Genomic DNA, 18,840 nt, shown 5'->3' with positions numbered 1-18,840 from the left:
GCCTTTCTTGGGAAAGCGGCAGGAAAAACTAAGACCAACATTTCTCCCAAGAAATAAAGTGGGGCAGGGAAACATCCACTGGAGACTCGAGACCTCAGCAACCACCGTCAGTCAGAAATTGGCTGACAACTCAGGGAGAAGAGACCCATGACTGTCTCCGGGCTCTGATTCTGCATTCATGTAATGGACTGAACAAAATAAACCACGCTAAAACCTAGTCCGTTTCAGCAGAAGCTGACACCAGTCGCCGCTCTCTTTTTTGCTTTGCTTTTTTTTTTTTTTTTTTTAAACAGTACTGGGGATGGAACCCAGAGGCATTCTATCTCCAAGCTACACCCCCAGCCCTATTTTTTATCCTTTATTTTGAAACAGGCTCTCACTGAGTTGCAAAGGACCTCGCTAAGTAGCTACGGCTGGCCATAAACCGCGATCCTCCTGTCTCAGCCTCCCGAATGCTGGGATTACAAGTGTGCGCCACCACGCCCGGCTTCACTTTTTGCAATAAGAATAAAGTTTTGCAACAAAAAGTGCCTCCACCTCCTAGCAGCTGAGAATGAGGTTCTAATTACCTCATCCATCTGACAACATAACAGCCAGCCCACTGAAGCTTCAAGAAACCAAAATGGGATTTGAATGCCAAAACAAAAACTTAGCTTTCAGTCCATTTATTTCCAACCCTGACTCAGGGATGGGGCAATTACCAGAAGCTCTGATGTCCCCAGTACATCCAGGGTCAGGGACTGCATCCTGGAGTAGTGCACGCCCAGCTCCCGGTGGATTCCGGAACACTCGATACAGGTCAGAATGCCCAAGTTGGTGGAAAGCCACGTAGGATCTGTCAGAGAGAACAAAGCCAACGTGAGCTTGCAGGTGAGGACGGGCAGGAGGCAGACCGGTTTTCCTGCCTGGTTACTGTGTGTGGAGTTTTGAACACAAGTACTTGTTGAGCTTTGACGCAGCTAGGATTCTCGAGGATCCATAATTACTAAAAATTAACATACAATCCATTCACAGGCACATGTCTGTTCCCCTTCCTCCTCCTCCCCATCTTCCCATTCATCAAATTAAGAGATACCGTGAGTTGAAACTAAGTAGGACACAGTGCACTCAAGTGACCAGGGCTTCCTCAAGGGCTGGTCCTGGAGAGAGACTGCATCCATAGCCACGTTGACCACACGAGCAGGGGAGCCAGAGAAAAAGTAAGACCCTCCAAAGCGGGATAAATGTAAACCATACACATCTGTGAGTGCTAATAACGGAGAACCTACACGTGCTTCAGATGTGTTCCGTTCAGCACCTACGTAGTAGGTAATAATAATTTGTACTGTAAGAGCTTCAAAAATCATAGGGCAGCTGGGCGTGGTGGCGCACGCTTGTAATCCCAGTACTTGGGAGGCTGAGACCGGAGGATTGTGGTTCGTGGCCAGCCTCAGCTACTTAGTGAGGCCCTTTGCAGCTCCGTGAGACCCTGTTTCAAAATAAAGAATAAGAAATAGGGCTGGGGTGTAGCTTGGAGGTCGAATGCCCCTGGGTTCCATCCCCAGACCCACACACACACAAAAAAAAGTCCCAGGGCACTTTTGTACCCTATCTCATTTAATGCATTCAAAAGCCCTGATCAGACAGGACTCTATCTCACTAGGAAGCTGAGACGGACGCAGAGCGGGCCTTGGCCTTGCATCTGCCTGAGTCCAAACCACACCTCCCGCACTCCGCAGAAAACGTGCGCTTCCTACTGAGGTATCCAAGAGCCCTGAGCCCTCACCAAGCACCCTTGAGAGACAAATGCTAAATTTGCCCCAGAAATGTGGATTTAAAAGATAAGACGCACTAGAGCACAAGATCGCAGTCCATTAGGGCGATTCCTGTTAGAACTGCTTGTTGGCCGGTTGTGGTGGCACACTGGTAATCCCAGTACTTGGGAGGCTGAGATAGGAGGATCATAGGTTTGCAGCCAGCCTTAGCAATGTAGAGCAGGTCCTCTGCAACTTAGTGAGACCTTGTTTCAAAATGCAAAGTAAAAACATAAGGGCTGGGGGTGGAGTTCAGAGGCAGAATGCCCCCGTGTTCAATCTCCAGTACCTCTTCCCAACACACACCACACACACACACACACACACACACACACACACACCTGCTTACTGCCCTTAGCAATTCACACAAGCAGGTAAATATCACAACCTCGGCCACAAGGTAATCATGAGGTTATTTTTTAAAAATGCTTAAGTCATAAAACATTTTACCCACGTTAGGAAATACTTGTGGCCGTGTGGATGTGCAGCTGACTGGCCCATTCTGTGTGTATCATGCTTTCGGCAGGTTCCAGCAAACAGAAAACGCATGACAATTTCACATAGTTCGTGCCGTCCTGGCACTTTACAACACTGCGCAGCTTCAACGTCTTTATAAAGTGACTCAGACACCCATGGCTTCACTGTCCTCATGGTTTCTTAGGAAAGAGCAAAGTTCTCTACGTGTCAGTCCCTACTTCATCCCCTCCTGTGTATATTTAATATATACATACATACATATGTTTTTTTTTTTCTTTTTTGGGGGGTGGTGGTATTGGAGATCGAGCCCAGGGGCATTCTACCTCCTCATTACACCCCCAGCCCTATTTATTTTTATTTTGAAACAGGATCTCGCTAGGTTAATGAGACTCTCACTGTTTGCCTAGGCTGTCCGCAAACCTGCAATCCTCCTATCTCAGCCTCCAAGTATTGGGATTACAAGCATGCGCCACTATGCCTGGCTTTATATATAAAATTATATATATATAATTTTTTTTTTTTTTTTGCGGGTCTGGAGATGCAACCCAGAGGCATTTGACCTCCGAGCTACACCCTCTGCCCTATTTTTTTAATTCTTTATTTTGAAACACGGTCTCACTGAGTTGCGAAGTAGCTGAGGCTGTCTGCGAACCCTGATCCTCCTGTCTCAGCCTCCCAGATGCTAGGATCACAAGCCTGTGCCACCACGCCCGGCTTATGTTTAAATATGTATATATTTAAAGGAATACAAGACCAAATAGAGCCTTCAGGCTAACAGGAGCCTAATAGCACTTCTCACTGTCCACGTCTACCTCGGCTGTAGTTTTGTTTTCTTCTTCGACTTAGGATACTACAGACTGGACTCGGGGCCTGGGGCACGTTAGGTAAGCACGCTGCCACTGAACTACAGCCCACCCCTCTGAATCTTATTTTGAGACAGGGTCTAAGTTGCTCAGAATGGACTCTAACTTGTAACCCTCCTGCCTCAGCCTCCCCCAGCAGCTGGGGTTATGGGTATGTGCCACCATGCCTGGCTTTTCCTTGTGTTTTTAATAAAAACTGTCATTGAATCAGAAAAATGGAAAGATTGCTGGTCATTCTAACCAAGCCACAACTTTTTTCATGTTATAAGTGTTCAGGAAAAGGTTAAGTAGTTCCTCTAAGCTTCCAGCACCCCTCAGGCTTCATTTAAATAAGCCCGTTCTTCAGACTTTTAAAGTACCAGCCGTGAAAGCCAACGATAATATCCGCACAACGAGGCCTCTGCCCCGCTTGGTCAAATGCAGACAGACACACTTGGCTCTTGTCACAGATGGGACAGGTAGAAGGGAGCTGTTCTTTCATTTTACTGAAAGGAACACTGGCAACTAACAGAGGCTTCTCCAGGCTCACGGAGCGAGACAGGGACGGAGGAGAAGAAACAGGCCGAAGGAACCCAGGCAGAGGCCGTGGTGTGCGCCGCAGCCACTCAGAGCCACAGGAGACCGATGGCCTTCATTTCACTCTCCGGTTTTCATTTCTCAGAAAGCACTGAAATCCTCCCATCTCCCTGGGGCCGCCCTGCTGGGTCCACTCTGAAGGCCTGGCAGGCGAGCATCCCCCACCCGGCCCCATCGCCGTCCGCGCACACTTCATTAGGCATCTGTGTAATGGGATGAGCTCAGGCTGAGCTGCACTTAGTTTCACCTTTGAAGGGAAAGTGAAAATCAATGCACAGCTTCTGTGAGTTGGAAAGGGAACTGAAGCCAGGCGTGGTGGCGCACGCTTATAATCCCTGCGCTTGGGAGGCGAAGACAGGAGGATCGCGCAGGTTCGAAGCCAGCCATGCTGGCTTAAGAGACCCTGTTTCCAAAAATAAAAAATAGGTCTAGGAGTGTGGCCCGGAAGTAGAAGGGCTTCCACGAACCCCAGTACCACCAAAAAAAAAAAAAAGAAAAGAAAGAAAGAAATGCGCTCGAGCCCGGGGGGAGGCCCCGTCACCTGGCGCCCCGCAGTCGCAGCACACGTCATTGCCCGTCATCCTCTGCACCTCGGAGATAATCTCCTTGGTCAGTTCCTGCACGATGTTATTCTCCCCGGTGTTGTCGTCTCCCTTGAACGCGTTGTTCAGCGCCTCCTCCTTGCTGTTTTGCAGCACAGACATCCATCTAGACGGGCAACAAGCAACAGCAGGTGTCACGGTGTCACCCAAGAATGACCGCGGGGACCCGCCACGGCCCCCCAAGTGACTTACATCTGACATTCCTGTTCGTCTTCTGCTTGGAAGTGGTACGTCCTGTCATCTGCAGGGCGGGAGGAAATCCATCAGTGCTGAGCCCAGACAGCCGCCCGCACATGGTCCCCCAAGAAGTGCTCCAGAATCAGCCGCAGGAATAATCTCAGCTCTCCGCCGAGAAAATTAATGATGTGTATAAAATCAAGCACTCTCTCATGCCCTTGGCATGTCTGCCCTCGCTCAGCAGTTGTGGCTTTGTGATGCAAATAAACAAACCTGCCCAGGAGCAAAAGCTTCCAGAAAATAAGCTACAGAGTGGCAATCATCACCGCCCTCTCCTAAGCTTCATTTTTTAAAGAGTTGGCCCCCAGAAGTCAACTGTTGAAGCCATTGGAATAACAAATGCCTTTTTCAAAAGGAGTGTCTTAGAAATTTCTGGCTTTCTTAGGAAAAGATTCCTACTGTATGAGAAAGTCTAAGAATAACACTCTGGCAGTTCTGTGTTTCAAGTACAGCTAAAGCAATTAGATATCGCTAAGTAATGACTACATATGAAACGCCACACACAGCTGGTAGCAGCGGAATTTTACTCGCTGGGTGCTGGTCACTCTGCACAGGGCGGGCATGTGGGGTGACAGCTTCATCCCGCGCTATTCTTGCCAGAAACACATATCCTCAATTACATCATGAGAAAGGATCAGAGAGATCCAAACTGAGGGATGTCTGTCAACAAACTGATCAATATATAGATATGCAATATGTAATCAAGATGTACTATAAACAATATATGATATATAACCAATATATAGACATAATGCATATATTGATAATATACCAATATAGAGACTCATTGTACCTAGAGGCGGATTGAACCCAGGGGAGATCCACCTCTGAGCCATATCTTCAGTCCATTTTTATTTTTTATTTTGAAAAAGGGTCTCTTTAAGTTACTGCATACTGGCCTCGAACCTGCAATCCTTCTGTCTAAGCCTCCCGAGTACTGGGATCATAAGTGTCACCTTGATCAATATTCTTCAAAGGTATGAAGGTCATGGAAGGTAAGGGAAGACTAGAGTCTTGGACCCCAGGGGTCTAAGATAAAAGAATAACTAAATGCAAGCTGGGTCCTGCAGGGGACCTGGAGGCAGAACAGGGACATTCCTGGAAAACTGGAAGGAGCTGGGTCAGGTCTAAGCTCACAGCATCATGCGATATTAACTTGCTGGCTTTCCTAACTGTACATGCAGTTGACAATTTATACTGCGCACGGCTGTAAACTGGAGGGGTGAGCTGGGGAGGGTACAAAAAGCCTCTGTCTATACAGTCGGCCCAAAACAAAGTAAAAAAAGAAAATTAAATTTGAAAAAGAGAAAAAGGAAGGGAAGAGGTCTAACTTCTGCAGGTGACCGAGTGGTGGTAATCAGGGACGCTCTTCTCGGGGACACACGATCAACGTCTGTAACCCTAAGAATGAGCAGACACCCACCTCCCAGTAGTGCTCCTCCCACTGGGGACTGACCCCAGGGGCACTTCACCACCGTGCTCCCCTTCTTCCTTCTTTTTCTTTTTTTTTTTTTTTTTTTTTTTTTTTTTGAGAGGCTCTTGCTAAGTTTCCGAGGCAGGTCTCAAACTTTCAATCCTCCCGCCTCACCCCACTTTCTCAGGACACTCACTGACAGCCGTGCACATTTCCCCAGATGACAACGTGCTTTTTAAGTCTCTCTAGGAGGACCCAAACCTACAAGACACTGCACAAAGCATTTTTACCATGACACTCCTAGGGCAGCAGGACATTCTGAAAGCCAGCTGGGGAAGAACAAGCAGGACTGGAATTCCTTTTACCCCCTGGAGAGTAAGCAGGAAGGGAGGAACACAAACGCTTCTCGAGAAAGATGTCGGTTCTGGCGCATCCACAGTCCCAGTCCAGCCAGACGAGGAGAGCCCCCCGGACCCACAGGCGGAGAGTCCTACCTTGAAGACATTCCTCATGCACCAGGCTGCGACACGGACACTGACGGGACCTCGTAAATGCCGGGTGGCCACAGCGCTCTGGGTGTAACCAGGTTTAGAGGCTCCCTTCCCCGTGTCTAAGGGATGCAGCGTCTCCTGCAGGGAGGGCAGCTGTGTGCTGGCTGGGAACGCGCCCTCCCTGGCACCTGGCTTGTTGACAAGGCTCTGGAGGAGCTGCTTCTGCGCGCTTGACATTCACAGGCCCTACCTGCCGCGCTGGGGGGCGGCTGGGGACAGCCATCCACCTCCATTGGCGTGAGAGGCTCAGCCAGTCTCAGCCAGCTACCAAGCGCTGGTAGCCAGGGACACCGGTTAGGATGGTAGCGCGTGGCTTGGGATGGGCCACTGTGTCAGAAAACAGACAGGACTCAAACTCCCCCAGGTGGCGTTCGGCAGACACTTGGTTACTCTCAAGCTTTTCTGCTGTTTAAAGGCAGCTGACCCAGACTGATCACATTTTTTTTTTTTTTTTTTTTTGGGTGGTACTGAGAATGGAACCCAGGGGCCTTCTACCTCCAAGCTACACCCTGAGCCCTATTTTTTATTCTTTTGAAACAGGGTCTCACTGAGTTGCAGAGAGCCTCAGTAAGTAGTAGCTGAGGCTGTCTACAAACCCCGATCCTCTGGTCTCAGCCTCCCAAATGCTGGGATTACAAGTGTGCACCACCACGCCCAGCCAGATGTGATCACATTTTAAACCATGGTTAATTCTCGGCACCTTACAACACAGTGAAGGAATGAAGGTTCCCAGGTGCGGCTTTACTGGGAAGGCCAGGGAATCTGTGGGCTCAGTGGACTGAGTAGAGGTGGGTTCAGGGGGGGATAAAGTCACCTCGTGCTTCACAAACCAACCTAGCCTCTGAAAAACAATGGCCCTGGAATGCCCTCCCCACATCATCCTGCCCGGCGCTCCCTAGGGCTCAGCGCTGATGCTCAGACCACAGGGCAGCGGACCAAAAGCACAAACTCCTGCAGATATGGCGGAGACGTCACATTCACCTGGCAAGACTGTGGTGCGTTAGATCAACTCCCAGACCTCAACAACGCGAGTCAGCAGACTTCGAAAAAGCAGCCTCTCGTGCTGGGGCGCCGGGGCTGACCGCGAGTGTCCTCCCTATGATGCCCAGGCCGGTGTTGCTGCAAACCCTGGTGACCCCTCTTCAAAGGGGAGAATGGCCCTTCCCCCACCAAAACATAGCTCCGCCGCTGAGCTCAGCCAAGGGCCCAAGTTTTATCACGTGTTCGTTAAGACACTAGAGTCCTTTTCTTTGGGGGTGGGGCTGCTGAGTAAACATTCACCAGCATAGATGGTTTTGTGGTGATTCTTTTGTGTACACCACAAAGAAGAAAAGCATACAGAAGCAGAAAGACTCATTCTGTGGTGGGGAGAGAAACAATTTCCAAAACTAAGTTTCCAGGACTCTACTGAAGACCCTATCATTTCTGACAGCACAGAAATAAAATTATGGGACCTTTCGACAACAAAGCTGTCCTTTAAAAAGATAAAGGTACACAGGACCTTTTCAGAACCGAGTTTTATCTAGTACAATCTCCTTGTTTTTATATGTTTTTATTCTTTTTTGTGGTCTGGGGAGTGAATCTAGGGGAATTCTACCTCTGAGCTATACCCTCAGTTCTATTTTTTTTTAAATATATTTTTTTTTTGAGGTGCTGTGGATGAAGCCCAGAAGCATTCTACCTTCAAGCTACACTCCCAGCCCTATTTTTTTATTCTTTATTTTGAAACAGGGTCTCAATGAGTTGCAAAGGACCTCACTGAGTAGCTGAGGCTGTCCACAAACCACGATCTTCCTGTTTCAGCCTCCCGAATGCTGGGACTACACGCATGCACCACCATGCCCGGCTTTTAAAAAATTTTTTAGTTTGAAACAGGGTCTCACTATGTTGATGAGAGCCTCAGTACTTGCTGAGGCTGTCCTCAAACCTGCAATCCTCCCGTCTCAGCCTCCCAACTTCTGGGATTATAACATGCGCCACCATGCCTGGCAATCTCCTAGTTTATAAACTAGAGAGCTGAGCTCAGAGTGCCGAGAGAGAATCTCTAGGTTTATCCGCCTGGGGCGCAGGGCCCGCCCTCCAAGTCCAGTCTTCAACCAGAGACAGAGACAGGCAACAGCCAGCAGCCACTAATAGAAAGAGGAAGCAGGTAGGTTTCTCTTCTAAGCCGATCGCTGCCGCCCGGCGGGAGCAGCTGGAGGAAGATCCCCACAGCACTTACGTGAGATCAGGTCAAAGCACTTCTTCTCCTCGGGGTTGGTCTTTACTTGGCAGGTCAGCAGGTTGAGCTTGGCAGGAGGCCGGTTAGCCTGTTTACAAACAGAAACAAACCAGGGCTGAGCAGAAGCAGCTCTCCAGCCCGGCCACTGCTCACCAGGCGCTGCGAGACGGGCCTTCTAACTAGCCAGCCAAGACGCTGACGGAGTCGGGAAGGCACGGCAGAGGCACACCGCAGCGCCTCGAACCCGGGCCCTACCCAGGGCCTCCGTCCTCCCTGCCAGGGCACACCAGACAGTCCTTGCAACCCACCTGGATCCGGGGACACGAGGCAAAAGCCCTGCACACGGGGTTCTAATTCTGACAGGTGGCACACATTATATAGTTTGCTCAGGGACTCGGGCACCTGGCTCAATTTCTGGTACTCTTCAATATTTATTTATTTATTTATTTTGGTGGTACTGGGGTTCCTGGAAGCCCTTCTACCTCCGGGCTACACTCCCAGACCTATTTTTACATTTTTATTTGGAAACAGGGTCTCCTAAGCCAGCACGCGCGGCTGTCTTCGAACCTGCGCCATCCTCCTGTCTCCGCCTCCCAAGCGCGGGGATTACAAGCGTGCGCCACCACGCCCGGCTAGATGACGAATTTGATTAAGAACAGGTACGCTGACTCGGCTGTTATTGATGTGTATTACACATTACACAGTCAGGCACTGTGGACACACTTCTCATCCATCATCCATCCATCCATCCATCATCCATCCATCCATCCACTCAGTACTCCTAACTGCCCTTTGAGGTCAGAACCACTCCAGTGTTAGACACACAAACAGCCTGGACAAACAATTATTTGATGGGGGTTCTGCTGCTTGGGAGCGTCCAGCCTTGGGAGCAGCTGGCTCCAGGGCTGAGTGGTCAGCATGCTTCTCAAGGCCTCAACACAGAATCTGTAAGTCCAGGAAGAGCGTTGCTCACCTGGACTTACCTTTAGAGCAGAAAAGAACCACAATTTGAATCACAGAACCCTTCCTCCCTCCCCGGCTCTATCTTTTAGCCTTCCTCTTCCCTAAGCCTGGGGAAAGTTACTCATTCTTCATCAAGATAACTAACCCCAAAGACCGGTTTCTTACATCTCAACAAGTGAAACCATTAAATACAGAAAAGGTCCAATACTTTCATTTGAACCAAGAATAAGGACAAAGGCATACATATGTCTGCATATTGAAAGTGACAGTTGTGAGATCTGGTCCACAAAGATGTAAGCTGGCACTCTTAGCATCAACTGTCCTAATTTTACATTAGTAATGACTTGCTACTTGTCCAATCAGATGAAGTATTAGCTAACAGCAAAGCTGTGAGAAATACTTATGAGAGAAAATTCTCTCCACTACATTCCCTCCCTTGTGCAATTTGGAAAGAGTGCCATCATTCAGGTTATTTATAGAACAGTTTCATCTAATTCGCAAGATAACCAGTGCTCCTTGAGAATCTAATTTGAGAAGTCCTGGCTTCACAAAAGACTCAGGAAGGAGGGGGAGGATTCGATAGCCTAGTGTTTGCCATGAAGGCACAGATTACTAGTGATTCTCCTATTACAGTCATGCCATTCTTTTTTAACAAACTGTCAGGCTTTAAAAGAAAATTCTTATTCTATGTTCTGCATGACTAATGGTCATTTAAAAAAAATTTTTAGGCAAGTCTTCCTGCATAAAATAGGCCACAGTTCTTGGTGGCTTGGTAGTACTGTGGACTTGGAAAAGGCCTAATTAGAGTACATTCTCTCAAGGACCACTTCTTCCCAGGACCAGAAAACAACTGGCCATGGTTACAGCGACTATCAGGGCCCTCACTGAATTCATCCTGGAAGTTACCCTGACCCTCCAGCTTAAATACAGAAAACAGAAATTTCACTTCCCGATGGCTGCCCGCTTCCCCAGAAGTTTTCCAAACAGCACATACACACTCCATCGATTTCCCGATGGCCAGCTGTTCACTGGCGCAGCTCTTAGATGCCTATTTCCTCAGTTGGGTCTTTGGAAATTTGCCTTTTTCTCCTGGTGGTGAACTGGCACACTCAGGAGATGCTGGCTGAATAAGCAAGCTGCACAAGGAATCACACAAAAACTCAACCAAACAAAAAAGGCACCGCCCAGCTCTGGTCCTCGGCCCCGGAGTCGAGCGTCCACGGGCATGCGCTCCACCTCGGGGCTGCGGACAGGGCTTCAGGGGTCTCAGTTCTACGGCTTGTAAAGCAAGACACAGGGAAAGGGAGAGAAGGAATACCAGGCAACTGAGAAAGGGCTGGAAGCAACCAACTCATGTCCCTGCGAGACCCGGGTGACGGGCCAGGCCAGAGCCCACCAGCAGCCCCTGCGGCACAGAAGAAAATGGCTGTTAATGGCAGAAGGCGTACAGAAGTGGAGGGTGCCTGGGGGGGTTGCCCTCAGAACACAAGGCTCTTATTAAACGTGCACACTGTGGGACCAGCAGAGCTGTCAGCATCCTGGGACGCTCGTCACAACTGTGCTGTCTGCCAAAAGCTGGGCGAGCCATCAACGGGCAGAAAAAAAGCCAGAATGGGCAGAAAAAACTCCAGGTCTTCTGAGAGGAACTCAAGGACCCAGAGTGGCTGGAGGTGAACTGGCCGCCAGCGCAGAACCAACGGGCCTGCTCCCCGCGGTGCTGCTGAGGCTGCGGACCTCGGGACCCTTGACAAAGCGGGCGGGCCTAGCAAGTCGGGAGCCAAGGAGCATGAAATGAAACCTCGTCTCTGACCATTTCTGCAACAAACAGCAGAGTGGACAACTGAAAAGCAAACCACAGACCACAGGGGTGTAGGTCAACACGGGAACCTGGTCATCTGCTGGTCTGACGTGTGTGTGTGTGTGTGTGTGTGTGTGTGTGTGTGTGACACTAGGGATCACAGCCAAGAGTGTCCTATCTCTGAGCTTTACCTCCAGCCCTATTTTATTTTTATTTTGAAACAGGGTCTCACTACGTTGCTGAGGGCCACGCTAAGCTGCTGAGGCTGGCCTCAAACCTGTGATCCTCCTGTCTCAGCCTCCCAAGTACTGGGGTTACAGGCATTCGCCACCACACCTAGTTGGTCTGACATTCTGTTTTTGTATGTGTGGGTCTGGGATGGAACCCAGGGGCATTTGACCTCCAAGCTACATCCCCAGACCTATTTTTTATTCTTTATTTTGAAACGGTCTCACTCAATTACAGAGGGCCTCACTAAGTAGCTGAGGCTGTCCGCAAACTGTGATCCTCCGGTCTCAGCCTCCTGAACGCTGGGATTACAAATGTGCACCACTATGCCCGGCTCCCCTATTTTTTTATTCTTTATTTTGAAACAGGGTCTCACTGACTTGCAAAGGGCCTCACTAACGTAGTAGCTGAGGCTGTCTGCAAACCGCGATCCTCCTGTCTCAGCCTCCCAACTGATGTTCTTAAAGATGAGACACAGTTAAATAAAATTGCTTCCTTTGGTCTATAGAGTTCAGACCTCTCCCTCACCCCCATGCAGCTACTTATATGGAAGGAATAGAAAATTAAGATTCAAGCCCCAAGGCCCTGGGGAAAAGGTGGCTATTATTAGGAATATGCCCTTCACTTGCCCGGTTCAGAGACAGTCAGCCCCTGAGCCACAGAGCCTTGTGGATGACACTTCTCTCTGCTGGTTTGAGTTGCTCTCTCCCTTTCCTTCTGAAACCGGGGAGAAGACTGCTCCCCAGGACCACCCGGCACAGCCCAGCTTCAGCGGACTCCTTCAGCGGGGGCCTTAGCTCTATTTTGTCCTTCGTAAGTACTGAGAGGCTCTCTCAGGACCCCATGCTGGGTGGTGGCCTTTCTAGAGCCCCCAAAGCTCCTCTGTGCTCCTGTCTGGCCCTGCCTTTCCCAGGGGTCTGTGGGATAAGGGAAGACCAAGGTCAAAAAGAAGGTGTGTTTTCATTCTGATTTTTTTTATATAGACTCGACATGTAGGGCTATTTTTCTTGCATGGCTCTTATGAACAAGATGAAGGTTGGACACAGCAGGTGAAACTCCTATAGTAAAGTTACTGAGATCTCTTTTCTCTGGGATGCCTGGTTCCCAGAGTTTGAATACACCAACATTTTCCCCTTAATGGAAAAGCAGAAATCCTCCCAAGAGAGATGTCCGATTTTCAGGATAAGGAGAGCTGGGGAGGCCATCTGCTGTTGAGTGGCTTCTGGACATCATGGGCTTCTAATTATAGCTAGCCTGACTTAATCAGTTACTCTTGACTTTGTGCCGCAGAGTAAGCACCCACCTTGCCCAAAAGGCATAAACAGGGTGCAGGTGTGCAAAACCTAAAGAAAAGCAGGCCTCCCAAAGCGCAGCCTCAGCACCGCACCAAACACACGGTAGCTCGTGTCCTCCGACCTCACCACGTCCCCCAGCACACCCTCTTCTAAAGACTCGGCAAAAAACCAGGGGCTAATGAAGAGAGGATACTCACGGTACCGTGGGATATGGTCAGAAAGCCATTTTTAACGGAGCACTTCCTTTTCTGCCATACTTTCCGGATCCTGTGGGTAAGCAGGAAACGCGGTAGGAGTTTACACGTCTTGGACACAGGCGATCGCGGACGCGCCTCCCGGCTCCGCGGCGCCACCGTACCTACCCGTCGCTCTTCTTGTAGAGGCTGCCGTTGCGCTCGGTCCCGTGTTCTTTGTTCCCCTGAGGCTGGTGTAAGCTGTACGCCGTGCTCTGGCGAAGCTGCGAGTCCTAAAAGGGATGAAGGATTCACTTTGTAAGACACTGCCCAGGCTCCAGGTGTTTTGAAAAGCAGTACCTACACAGGAGAATTACGCATCGCATTTTTTTTTTTTTTTTTTTTTTTTTGGTGGTACTGGGGATGGAATCCAAGGGGCCTTCTACCTCTGAGCTATACCCCCAGACTTATTTTATATTTTATTTGGTGGTACTGGGGGTTGAACCCAGAGGCTTTCTACCTCCGGGCTTTTTTTTTTTTTTTTTTTTTTTTTTTGGAAACAGGGTCTCACTAAGTTGCTGAGAGCCTCACTAAGTACCTGAGGCTAGCTTCGAACCTGCGCGATCCTCCTGTCTCAGCCTCCCAAGCGCGGGGATTACAAGCGTGCGCCACCACGCCAAGCTACTACTTCTTTTTTTTTTTTTTAATCAGAAAAAAATTGCGCCTTCTCACCACACCAAAGGAGGGACATAAAATCCATATCCAGGAATCCACAAAAAGCCACCTATCCAAGCTGGAGAAGAAAATGTCGAAAGTCAGGATTTCCACACAGGAGGAAAGAATGAGCCACTTGCAGTGACAGGGCTTTAGCGTGCTATGAGCTTATAAGTCCCTCACGGTGGCCAGAAGCTTCTAGAAGGGAAAAGAGGCCCCAGGAAGGAAGGCGATGTCATATGTTGGAGGGGTCAAAGCCATTTTCTGCCTTTTAGTATAGACAATAATTCAGGCTCTCTGCCTCAGTTCCCTCCTTGGACGACAGAAAAACAATGCCCAGTAAAACAGTTAACACAGCCAAGCCTAAAGCCGCCCAAATAACAACGGTATGGAGCAGCATTGAGTAATATTCCCCCTCGCCCTATCAGTCTCAAGGCGGCAGGGCACTGAACCCAACTGTCCCCAGCGCTGGCCACCAGGAATCACAGGGAAGGCCGTCTCCGTGGCCAGCGGAGGGTCTGACGGAGCCCACCATGCCTGGGAAACTTCGCCACAACCTCCTTAGGGCAAGGATCGGCCGCGGATCCCCAGGGCCAGCGCTGGAGCTCTGGCGGACCCAAGGGAGTGAGATGTGGACAAACAGCTCAGGGTTCAGCCAGGCCAGGCTGAGACGTGCCTAGTTCTATTTATTGAGAACTCCACCACCACCACCAGAGCCAGTCCACTTTGTAACAGAAGAAAGAAATTCAATGCAATTAAAGTGATGTGCGCAAGGTGCCGACCTCCTGAAAGCGAGGGGGCTGGGTGGGAACCCATCGCGTCCCACTGCACCACACCACCACACACGGCAGTCCTCTGCGACCAGGCCAGGCTCCTCAGACACAGCAAAGCAGCCGGCTTCCTGGGGAAACTGAGCATAAGCCCTAGCAATGAAGGCGCTATTGCACAAAAAGCAACCGAGGATAAGAATGCCCACGAGCCGGGCGTGGCGGCGCACGCTTGTCATCCCAGTTCCTGTGAGGCTGAGACGAGGGAATCGCTGGTTCGTGGCCAGCCTCAGCTACTGACTGAGGCCCTCTGCAACTTAATGAGACCTTGTTTCAAAATAAAGAATAAAAAGTGGGGCTGGGGGTGTAGCTCGGAGGTAGAATGCCCTTGGTGCACCTGGGTTCCATCCCCAGTACCACAAAAAAAGGAAAAAGAAAAGCCTCAAGAACTGAGGGTTCAGGTAGAGGCGAGCAGAGGAAGGGAGGTCAGACAGGTGAGTTGTTACTGTTTTTGTTGTTTTGGTGCGGAGGATAGAACCCAGGGCATTCTACTTCTGAGCCACACCCCCAGCCCTATTTCATTCTTTGTTTTGAAGCGGGGTTTCACTAAGTTGCTGAGGCTGGCTGTGAACCTACAATCCTCCTGTCTCTGCCTCCGAAGAACCGAGATGATAAGCGTGAGCCACTATGCCCAGCAGAAGAAAAGAGTTTTACAGGTAAAGGTAAGAACTGGCAAAGAAGGGAGGGCCCTTGAGACCAAGCAGACCCCATGCACCAGGATGCAGAGAGAGCTGCAGGGGGGTGCGGCCATCACGCGGGGAAGGAGAGACGGACGCAGCGGCCAGGAGGCGCAGCACCGCGACGGCCAGCGTCGAGCAGTGAAGGGCCACCGGGGTAGCTTGGAAGAAGGGTTTAGGAGCTCCAAAGTTTCTGTGCCTCATTGATGAACTTCAAGGTACTGTTTCTTTCATCATTTAGGGGTCAGATGGAAGAGACCAAGGTCACAAAGATCTATGGCTGTAGTCTCTCTAAGAGTCGGACCATTTGAGCTCCTATACTTGGGCCCTCTGGCCCATCTAGAGTTCATCTGTGATTATCATAAGAGGCAGGGTTGCGAGTCCATTCTTTTGCCTGCGGCTAGCCAGTGGTCTCAGCATCGAGACAGCAACTCTTCCCTCCACTGCCTTGGCATTTGCATTGAAAAATCCGCTGACCACAAATGCAAGGGTTGCTTTCTAGACTCTCAATTCGACTTCATTGATCTACATGTCTATCTGTATGCCAATACCCACACTGCCCTGATTATTACGGCTTTGTGGCAAGTTATAAACTCAGAAAATACAGGTCTTCCAAGTTTGTTCTTTTTCAAGATGGCTTTAGCTATTCTTGGTCCCCTGCATTTCAGCTTGCAAAAAAAAAAAAAAAATCAGCTAGGATTTTGGTGGAGATTGCACTGAATCTAGATCAATTTGGGAAGTGTTGTCACTGTAACAATGTTAAGTCCTCCAATACATAAACATGAATGTCTGGCGCGGACTTTAGAAACTCGGCAATATACACACTGCAACTCTGGAAGAAAAAGAAGAAAAAGCCTTCATCCGGGCCATCAACACCAGTGACTTGTTGTTGTTGTTGTTGTCATTGTTGTTGTGGTATGGGGGTTCCTGGAAGCCCTTCTACCTCCGGGCTACACTCCCAGACCTATTTTATATTTTTATTTGGAAATAGGGTCTCTTAAGCCAGCGTGATCCTCCTGTCTCCGTCTCCCAAGCACGGGGATTACAAGCACGCGCCACCACACCTGGCCCAGACCAGTGACTTTGAAACAAACAAACCCTGCATAAAAGAAATGCCTTCGCTTCCACAGCAACCTCCTGTGACATTCAGGCTTCCAGGCAACCACAGCAAGCCTCATGTTCATGGGATGAAGATGGTCCCAGGTCCCACATTCTTCAAAAGGGCCAGACTCCAGCACTAGTAACGTGAAACAAGCCCAGCTTTACACACCGCAGGGAGCAGTGCAGCGGTGAGGACACAGAAATCCCGCTCACCTGTACAACTCTCCACGGGAAGCTAAAAATAAACCTACCAAAAGACCAAACTGTGCAACTAAGAAATATGGAAATATGCCTGTCAACTTGGAGAAAAAAATGCCCCAAGTCAAATCAGGGGTGGAGTCAGGCCACAGTACACCCCTGCCTGCAAGTGAGGACTGAGGACGGTCAGGGGCCTAGGGGCAGGAGGAAGGGCGCCCACCTCCACAGAGCCAGACGCCACGCACATGCTGAGTCCAGGAAGACACGATTTGCTTTATTATTTCCTTTAAACCAGACTTTTTCTTTTCTTTTCTTTCTTTTTTTTTTTTTTTTGCAATACTAGAGATTAGACCCAGAGGCATTTTATCTCCAAGCTGCACCTCCAGCCCTATTTTTAACCCTTTATTTTAATTTTTTGGTGGTACCGGTGGAACCCAGAGGCTTTCTACCTCCAGGCTATACTCCCAGACCCATTTTATATTTTATTTGGACACAGTGTCTCACTAAGTTGCGGAGAGCCGCACTAAGGAGCTGAGGCTGGCTTCGAACCTGTGCGATCCTCCTGTCTCAGCCTCCCAAGCATGGGGATTACAAGCGTGCGCCACCACGCCTGGCTTTTACCCTTTATTTTGAAACAGAGTCTCACTACATTGCAGAGGGCCTCACTAAGTAGCAGAGGGCCTCACTAAGTAGCTCAGGCTGTCCTCGAACCGCAATCCTCCTGTCTCAGCCTCCCGAGTACTGGGAAGACAAGCGTGTGCCACCACGCCCGGCTCTAATCCAGGCATTCTTGAATCCCTTACCACATACGGGCAAATCCGAAGCTAAGCTATTATACTAAATCTAAATTTGGGAAAAAAACAGGAATCTAAAGCTAAAACTGAACTGCTTCGGCACTGACGAAGTCATCCTCAGGGTGACTTCCAGGTGGCCCAGCAACAGCCCCTCCTCACCTGAACACGGGCCTCACGAGCGGCAAAGGCAGCCGGCCGGCCTCCGCCCGTGGCCCCGCTTTCAGCACGTGAAATGCAACGTGAAGGAGAAGGGTGCCTCCTTCTGGAGGGCGAATCAGCTCGCGTCCACAAGGGGCACCTGGGCGGGTGGCCATGCCTCCGGACCCCGGGGCACCTGGGCAGGTGGCCATGCCTCCCGACCCCGGCGCCTCCCCTGCTCACACTGTGCTTCTCTGGAGGAGCCGAGGGCGTCCTGAGCTGTGACCAAGCCTCGCCAGGCGCGCGGAGGCCGCGGTCACTTCGGTGGGTAATTTACGGAGCCTCGGAGGCCTCATGAAACCCTACTGACATCTACAGGTCCTCTGTCCCGCCACAGCCAGACTCCTCAGGTCCCCTGTCTGTCAGCTGGACTCCTGTGTAGCACTGGGTCCTGCCAGCAGAATCTTCCCAGAGGGGCAGAGGACTCAACATCTGCAGCCTCCAGGAGCGAGAGGGCGGGCTGCCTGCTGCACACGCCCTACACAGGCTTACCCCGCAGCAGAAGCACCCCAAACTAAGGCTCAGAATAGAACTCTTTTTTTTTTTTTTTTTTGACTGTTCTAGGGATGGAACCCAGGGGCATTTTACTTTCAAGCTCTACCCCCAGCCCTATATTTTATTCTTTATTTTGAACCAAGGTCTCACTGAGTTTCAAAGGGCCTCACTAAGTAGCTGAAGCTGTCTGCGAACCATGATCCTCCTGTCTCAGCCTCCCAAATGCTGGGATTACAAGTGTGTGCCCCCAAGCCCGGCAAAATATAACTCTTAACTCTGTCTACCTCAGGAGGTCTGTGTGAAGACAATTACTGCAACTGACCACTATCGAGGGGTCATCTCTGGAGGCCTGCGGTTTCTCTCCTGGGGTGTGGGGGCTGTCACGTCCAACTCGTCACCCCCTCCTGAAGGCACAAGGGCCTGTCCCCCACAAGGGCACGGCTGGGAGCTAGAGCTTTCCAGGCAAGCACTGTGCTGTGTGTAAGTAGAGCGTTCTCAAGCCTAAATTACCTAGGCTCCTTTATTTTATGGTGGTGTTTTAAGACTCAGACACAGGTATTAAAGTCACTAAGAGAACAGGCTTGAAGTGGAATAGAACAGGGACTCCTGACCGACGGGTGCCACCGAGTGAGATCCGGCAACACT

At 50.1% G+C, this 18,840-nt stretch overlaps 1 protein-coding gene across 7 annotated transcripts in view; it reads right to left on the bottom strand.

The window, feature by feature from the left end:
* ASAP2 (ArfGAP with SH3 domain, ankyrin repeat and PH domain 2) overlaps positions 1 to 18,840 on the bottom strand; it is a gene marked incomplete at both ends in the record, with an annotated part of 154,747 nt that overhangs the window by 27,686 nt on the left and 108,221 nt on the right. For all 7 annotated transcript variants that reach the window (XM_080711569.1, XM_080711573.1, XM_080711570.1 and 4 more), the window contains 6 exons: positions 702 to 835; positions 4,251 to 4,417; positions 4,504 to 4,552; positions 8,735 to 8,822; positions 13,216 to 13,285; positions 13,381 to 13,484. In XM_080711569.1, the coding sequence (XP_080567695.1) occupies positions 702 to 835; positions 4,251 to 4,417; positions 4,504 to 4,552; positions 8,735 to 8,822; positions 13,216 to 13,285; positions 13,381 to 13,484 (612 nt within the window). The remainder of the gene's footprint in view (positions 1 to 701; positions 836 to 4,250; positions 4,418 to 4,503; positions 4,553 to 8,734; positions 8,823 to 13,215; positions 13,286 to 13,380; positions 13,485 to 18,840) is intronic.

This window comes from Muscardinus avellanarius, assembly GCF_963383645.1.
Source record: "Muscardinus avellanarius genome assembly, chromosome: 15".
Classification (NCBI taxonomy): Eukaryota; Metazoa; Chordata; class Mammalia; order Rodentia; family Gliridae; genus Muscardinus; species Muscardinus avellanarius.
This window is presented reverse-complemented; position numbering and strand designations above follow the sequence as displayed.